Below are 7,941 nucleotides of genomic sequence, written 5' to 3'. Positions count from 1 at the left end.
GTGTAATAGAGAGGGGAGGGGACAGGTAAAGATAGGTGGGATAGAGAGGGGAGGGGACAGGTAAAGATAGGTGGGATAGAGAGGGGAGGGGACAGGTAAGTGCAGGTGTAATAGAGAGGGGACAGGTAAAGATAGGTGGGATAGAGAGGGAGGGGACAGGTAAGTGCAGGTGTAATAGAGAGGGGACAGGTAAAGATAGGTGGGATAGAGAGGGAGGGGACAGGTAAAGATAGGTGGGATAGAGAGGGGAGGGGACAGGTAAAGATAGGTGGGATAGAGAGGGGAGGGGACAGGTAAGTGCAGGTGGACTAGAGAGGGGAGGGGACAGGTAAGTGCAGGTGTAATAGAGAGGGGACAGGTAAAGATAGGTGGGATAGAGAGGGGAGGGGACAGGTAAGTGCAGGTGTAATAGAGAGGGGAGGGGACAGGTAAAGATAGGTGGGATAGAGAGGGAGGGGACAGGTAAGTGCAGGTGGGATAGAGAGGGGACAGGTAAAGATAGGTGGGATAGAGAGGGGAGGGGACAGGTAAGTGCAGGTGTAATAGAGAGGGGACAGGTAAAGATAGGTGGGATAGAGAGGGGAGGGGACAGGTAAGTGCAGGTGTAATAGAGAGGGGACAGGTAAAGATAGGTGGGATAGAGAGGGGAGGGGACAGGTAAGTGCAGGTGGGATAGAGAGGGGACAGGTAAAGATAGGTGGGATAGAGAGGGGAGGGGACAGGTAAGTGCAGGTGTAATAGAGAGGGGACAGGTAAGGACAGGTGTCTAGAGAAGGGAGGGGACATGTAAGGACAGGAGTGAGAGAGAGGGGAGGGGACAGGTAAGGACAGGTGAACTAGAGAGGGGAGGGGACAGGTAAGTACAGGTGGACTAGAGAGGGAGGGGACAGGTAAGGACAGGTGGCTCGAGAGGGGAGGGGACAGGTAGGGACAGGAGTGAGAGAGAGGGGAGGGGACAGGTACAGTAAGTGGTTACAGCAGTGTGTCCGGTCAGGGACAGTACAGTGAGGGACACTACAGTGAGTTGTCAGGGACATTACAGTGAGTTGTCAGGGACAGTACAGTGAGTTGTCAGGGACATTACAGTGAGTTGTCAGGGACAGTACAGTGAGGGACAGTACAGTGAGTTGTCAGGGACAGTACAGTGAGTTGTCAGGGACATTACAGTGAGTTGTCAGGGACAGTACAGTGAGGGACAGTACAGTGAGTTGTCAGGGACACTACAGTGAGTTGTCAGGGACATTACAGTGAGTTGTCAGGGACAGTACAGTGAGGGACACTACAGTGAGTTGTCAGGGACACTACAGTGAGTTGTCAGGGACAGTACAGTGAGTTGTCAGGGACAGTACAGTGAGGGACACTACAGTGAGTTGTCAGGGACAGTACAGTGAGTTGTCAGGGACACTACAGTGAGTTGTCAGGGACAGTACAGTGAGGGACAGTACAGTGAGTTGTCAGGGACACTACAGTGAGTTGTCAGGGACAGTACAGTGAGTTGTCAGGGACAGTACAGTGAGGGACAGTACAGTGAGTTGTCAGGGACACTACAGTGAGTTGTCAGGGACAGTACAGTGAGTTGTCAGGGACACTACAGTGAGTTGTACTGTACAGGTGAGTTAAGGGAAGTGGTAGTGTACCTGGAGTCCCAGCGTAGCCTTTGATATTGGTCTGGTTGTCCTCCAGCTCCACAGCCAGACCAAGGTCAGAGATACGCACGTTACCTGAGACAGAGAGCAAACATCAAGACCACAATGTCAAACACACCTCCAACAAACGTCAGAGATATTGTTAGCAGCCCAGAGTACGTCAGTGTCGACCCATGTCCTGTGTAAAGTGTGTGTGTGTGTGTGTGTGTGTGTGTGTGTGTGTGTGTGTGTGTGTGTGTGTGTGTGTGTGTGTACCTTCATTATCCAACAACACATTCTCAGGTTTGAGGTCTCTGTAGATGATTCTCTTCTGGTGGAGGTGCTCCATACCCTGTATGATCTGAGCTGTGTAGAAACAGGCCCTCTGCTCATCAAACCCTGGGTTGTTCTCATCCACATTGTAGATATGATACCTGACCGTAGATTAGATTAGATTGATGTTTACAAGAGGACATTCTTACCTCAGATCACGCATGACATACACAAACCACATAGAAACACAACAGGAAACACAGCAGGAAATAAACAACTGTAGATAGTCAGACATAAATAGAACCCTCCCTCCCCACACCCACCCAATAGGAGCAAGCTATCTTACCTCAGGTCTCCTCCCTCCCCACACCCACCCAATAGGAGCAAGCTATCTTACCTCAGGTCTCCTCCCTCCCCACACCCACCCAATAGGAGCAAGCTATCTTACCTCAGGTCTCCTCCCTCCCCACACCCACCCAATAGGAGCAAGCTATCTTACCTCAGGTCTCCTCCCTCCCCACACCCACCCAATAGGAGCAAGCTATCTTACCTCAGGTCTCCTCCCTCCCCACACCCACCCAATAGGAGCAAGCTATCTTACCTCAGGTCTCCTCCCTCCCCACACCCAACCAATAGGAGCAAGCTATCTTACCTCAGGTCTCCTCGCTCCCCACACCCACCCAATAGGAGCAAGCTATCTTACCTCAGGTCTCCTCCCTCCCCACACCCACCCAATAGGAGCAAGCTATTTTACCTCGGGTCTCCTCCCTCCTCACACCCACCCAATAGGAGCAAGCTATCTTACCTCAGGTCTCCTCCTTCCCCACACCCACCCAATAGGAGCAAGCTATCTTACCTCAGGTCTCCTCCCTCCCCACACCCACCCAATAGGAGCAAGCTATTTTACCTCAAGTCTCCTCCATTCATGATGGTCATGACCAGACAGAGCTCAGTCTTGGTCTGGAAGGCGTAGGCCAGCGACACGATGAACCTGCTGTGGACACGTGCCAGAATTCTCTTCTCCACCATCGCCCCCTAGTGGACCGGAGGGGAAAGGCACCCTATTCCTTATATAGTGCACTACATTTGACCAGGGCTCATAGGGCTCATAGGGCTCTGGTCAAATGTATTGCACTATATAGGGAATAGGGTGCCATTATATAGGGAATAGGGTTCCATTATATAGGGAATAGGGTGCCATTATATAGGGAATAGGGTTCCATTATATAGGGAATAGGGTTCCATTATATAGGGAATAGGGTGCCATTATATAGGGAATAGGGTTCCATTATATAGGGAATAGGGTGCCATTATATAGGGAATAGGGTTCCATTATATAGGGAATAGGGTTCCATTATATAGGGAATAGGGTTCCATTATATAGGGAATAGGGTGCCATTATATAGGGAATAGGGTTCCATTATATAGGGAATAGAGTTCCATTATATAGGGAATAGGGTTCCATTATATAGGGAATAGGGTGCCATTATATAGGGAATAGGGTTCCATTATATAGGGAATAGGGTTCCATTATATAGGGAATAGGGTGCCATTATATAGGGAATAGGGTTCCATTATATAGGGAATAGGGTGCCATTATATAGGGAATAGGGTGCCATTATATAGGGAATAGGGTTCCATTATATAGGGAATAGGGTGCCATTATATAGGGAATAGGGTTCCATTATATAGGGAATAGGGTTCCATTATATAGGGAATAGGGTGCCATTATATAGGGAATAGGGTGCCATTTGGGCCAAAGCCTGTGTCTAAGGGCAGCACAGGACAGGCTGCAAGGTCCATCAGTTCATTCACATTACACAAGACAACCACATACTTATACATAAGCATGTGTGATAACACGCACATACACACACGCCCAATACCCGTAGCAGGGAGGGATCTGCTCCATTTAGAAACATGGCAGAGTTGGCACGTCCTGAGTAAGGAGCTCAATAATCATTGTAATGCTGCAGGTAGGGGCTTATCACTGATTATATCATAGAAGACAGACACTCTGCACAGCTCCTCTGGTTCCTGCAGGTAGGGGCTTATTACTGATTATATCATGGAAGACAGACACTCTGCACAGCTCCTCTGGTTCCTGCATTGGCACTTCACTGAGCGATTAATGTCACTTCATATCCACGAGTGATTTGACAGTCCAAAGTCAGTCCAGAGTCCACACAGCGTATTTCCCTGGTAGACATCAGTGTGTAAACCAGTTGCCACTGTGGCCTAGAGGAATAGCTGGACCCCTGGGGTATTTGAATGAAATAACACTTGTATTTCATGTCATCTCTAATCATTGCCACTGCCCTGCCCAATATATCTCAATGTCCCCTGTTCATTCAGTTCCACTCCAGACAGACCCTTACCCCTCACTGCTCAGAACGACTACAGTCCAACACTTACATTCATCTTACTGGAGACTACTGCACTATACTACACACACACACACACACACACACACACACACACACACACACACCACACACACACACACACACACACATACACACACACACACACACACACACACCACTGCCCAGACCACTCCTCTGTCGAGTCTATTTGTGGCATAGAACAAATCTACAGGGATGATCCTACATGGCACCCTATTCCCTATGAAGGGCCCTACTTTTCACCTTGGCCCATAGGGATTTACATGGAGTGGGGTGCTATTTGTGATGCAACCTCAGAGGAAGACATTTGGAAGGTGTGTTGTTGGGTAATAGTCCTGAATGAGGTTCTTATGTAGTGTGAAATCCCTGTGATAATCTGAAGAGCTGTGACATACTGCTGAAGGTCAAGGCTGAGGGATATGTACTCTCCTGTGTGTGTGTGTGTGTGTGTGTGTGTGCTCTCCTATGTACTAACACCTGTGTGTGTGTGTATGCTCTCCTATGTACTAAGACCTGTGTGTGTGTGTGCTCTCCTATGTACTAACACCTGTGTGTGTGTGTGTGCTCTCCTATGTACTAAGACCTGTGTGTGTGTGTGCGCTCTCCTATGTACTAACACCTGTGTGTGTGTGTGTGTGTGTGTGTGCTCTCCTATGTACTAAGACATGTGTGTGTGTGTGCTCTCCTATGTACTAACACCTGTGTGTGTGTGTGTGTGTGTGCTCTCCTATGTACTAAGACGTGTGTGTGTGTGCTCTCCTATGTACTAACACCTGTGTGTGTGTGCTCTCCTATGTACTAACACCTGTGTGTGTGCTCTCCTATGTACTAACACCTGTGTGTGTGTGTGTGCTCTCCTATGTACTAACGCCTGTGTGTGTGCTCTCCTATGTACTAACACCTGTGTGTGTGTGTGTGTGTGCTCTCCTATGTACTAACACCTGTGTGTGTGTGTGTGTGCTCTCCTATGTACTAACACCTGTGTGTGTGTGTGTGCTCTCCTATGTTCTAACACCTGTGTGTGTGTGTGTGTGTGTGTGTGTGTGTGTGTGTGTGTGTGTGTGTGTGTGTGTGTGTGTGTGTGTGTGTGTGCTCTCCTATGTACTAACACCTGTGTGTGTGTGTGTGCTCTCATATGTACTAACACCTGTGTGTGTGTGTGTGCTCTCCTATGTACTAACGCCTGTGTGTGTGCTCTCCTATGTACTAACACCTGTGTGTGTGTGTGCTCTCCTATGTACTAACACCTGTGTGTGTGTGCTCTCCTATATACTAACACCTGTGTGTGTGTGCTCTCCTATGTACTAACACCTGTGTGTGTGTGCTCTCCTATGTACTAACACCTGTGTGTGTGTGCTCTCCTATGTACTAACACCTGTGTGTGTGTGCTCTCCTATGTACTAACGTAAGTCTGTTCCGTAATCAGTCCTCCTCCACTAAGCATCGCTTATCCTGGACAGATGCTTTGGATAAGTTGTGTTACGAGTGGTATTCATCGTACCCAAAACACAAACTTTATTAATTAAACTGTGAACTCTCTTTTGTCCGTTACACGCTTCTCTCTCTCTCTTTATCTCTTACCTCTTTAAAGTGACTTCCTCAGAGCTCTCACACGAAACTCACATGTACTGAAACCAACACCTAACCCTAATGTCTTACAACACACGTCTCGTATCAACCCATCCACTGACACATAGCCATTTCCCTCCATGAACTACACTACCCATCAGGCACTCCTTCCTCTATTCCAATGGCATCCAATTTTGCCCTCCATTTTAGAAGTGAACTACAAAGTCCACTATATATAGTAGTAATACAGGTCTTCTGTCTCTCACCTCATATCCTTTCCTCTTCTTCAGCCTCTTCTTGTTGAGCTTCTTGCAGGCGTACAGTTTCCCCGTGGCCTTCATCGAGGTGGCGTGTACCTCCCCGAAGCCCCCCTTCCCAAGGACACGGAAGTCCATGAACCAGTCCTCTCCCGTGGGCTGCATCTCCAGCCACTTCCACTGGAGGAACCTCTTCAGGTGCATGCTGTCCAGGTAGAAGGTGTAAGGGACCTCCTTGAGGAAGTCCAGTACGCTGGTCAGAGTCTCGATGAACAGATCGTCTCCGGCCTCCGCGTACTTCTCCTTCACCTTGGTGATGTCGTTCTCCGGCAGGAAGGGGCAGAAGTGTTTGGCGCTTGGCTCCATGTAGCGAGAGAGCATCTTAGAGGCCTTCTTAATGCGGTCCTGGTCCTCGGCCTGGTTGTACTCCTCCACGTCCTTCCACAGGCGGCAGGGGCCTTTGTATTCGTTGTTGGCCTCCAGGAACTCCTGGAACAGACGCTTGCCGATGGGCTGCTCCACGCAGGCGGTCTGGAAGCCCAGGTCCAGTGTCTCCCTGAGGCCCTCGCACACCGTGATGTGAGGCAGCTTCAGGCGGGCGTGGTACTTCTTGTCCCGGTTGGCGGACGGGTTGGCCGTGCCGTCGAAACTCCCGCGCGCCGAGATGTAGGCCGAGTTGGCCACCACCGTTGTCAGGCTGCCCATATCCATGGCGATGAAGGATGGAGGCAGAAACAAAGAGAGAGAAATAAAGAGAGAGAGAAACAGAAGAGAAGCGCCGAGCTCCACTGGGAAACAGATCAGGAGAGGGAGTGAGAAAAGCCCCTGACAACTCCTCTCGTCATGGACACGGAGAGAAGAAGAGGGGGAGAGGAAAGGAGGAGGAGAAGAGAAGGACAGGCCGGATGACCAAAATGTTCACGGGAAATGAAAGGATTAGAGTTTCCCCCAGACTGTAGTGATTCAGTAGAGAGCAGAGGGGTGATCTGTCTGTCTGTCTGTACCCCTGGAGCGCAGGATTCAGAGAGAGAGAGAGAGAGAGAAAGAGACACACAGGGAGCACTGATTCCCCTTACTGGGACCGGAGCAAACCTGAGACTGAGAGGTTAAGCCCCTGCCACGCACACACGCACACACATTCTCACATAACAGAGATCTGTCTGACTCAACACCTTTGTGTTCAGAGTTTATCCACTAACTCTATAATACCTTCCTTCCACTGCTACTGTGTTAAACCATGAGGAGGACAATAGGATGGAGAGGGAGAGAGAGAGAGAGAGGGAGAGAGAGAGAGAGAGAGAGAGAGAGAGAGAGAGAGAGAGAGGGAGAGGGAGAGGGAGAGGGAGAGAGAGAGAGAGAGAGAGAGAGAGAGAGAGAAAGAGAGAGAGAGAGAGAGAGATGGAGAAGGAGAGAGAGAGAGGGAGAGAAAGAGAAAGCGAGAGAAAGAGAGAGGGAGAGTGAGAGAAAGAGAGAGAGATAAGAAAAGAGTCAGAGTGGTAGCATTCATAAAAATGGTAGGTGATCCATGTCTATGGAATGGTAGGTGATCCAGGTCTGTGGAATGGTAGGTGGTCCAGGTCTATGGAATGGTAGGTGATCCAGGTCTATGGAATGGTAGGTGATCCAGGTCTATGGAATGGTAGGTGATCCAGGTCTATGGAATGGTAGGTGATCCATGTCTATGGAATGGTAGGTGATCCATGTCTATGGAATGGTAGGTGATCCATGTCTATGGAATGGTAGGTGATCCAGGTCTATGGAATGGTAGGTGATCCATGTCTATGGAATGGTAGGTGATCCAGGTCTATGGAA

General features: G+C 49.3%; 1 protein-coding gene across 1 annotated transcript in view; it reads right to left on the bottom strand.

Annotated features, from left to right (window-relative positions):
• Positions 1 to 7,269, bottom strand: part of LOC106574880 (rhodopsin kinase GRK1) — a 14,676-nt gene extending 7,407 nt beyond the window's left edge. Inside the window, exons 1-4 of the mRNA XM_082963178.1 lie at positions 6,139 to 7,269; positions 2,806 to 2,933; positions 1,902 to 2,059; positions 1,638 to 1,721 (exon numbers count right to left, since the gene is read on the bottom strand). Of these exons, the coding sequence (XP_082819304.1) occupies positions 1,638 to 1,721; positions 1,902 to 2,059; positions 2,806 to 2,933; positions 6,139 to 6,840 (1,072 nt within the window). The 5' untranslated portion in view covers positions 6,841 to 7,269. The remainder of the gene's footprint in view (positions 1 to 1,637; positions 1,722 to 1,901; positions 2,060 to 2,805; positions 2,934 to 6,138) is intronic.
• Between the last annotated feature and the right edge of the window lie 672 nt (positions 7,270 to 7,941).

This window comes from Salmo salar, chromosome 16, assembly GCF_965601325.2.
Source record: "Salmo salar chromosome 16, fSalSal1, whole genome shotgun sequence".
Taxonomy (NCBI): Eukaryota; Metazoa; Chordata; class Actinopteri; order Salmoniformes; family Salmonidae; genus Salmo; species Salmo salar.
The sequence above is the reverse complement of the archived record's forward strand: the minus strand, read 5'-3'. Positions and strand labels throughout refer to the sequence as shown.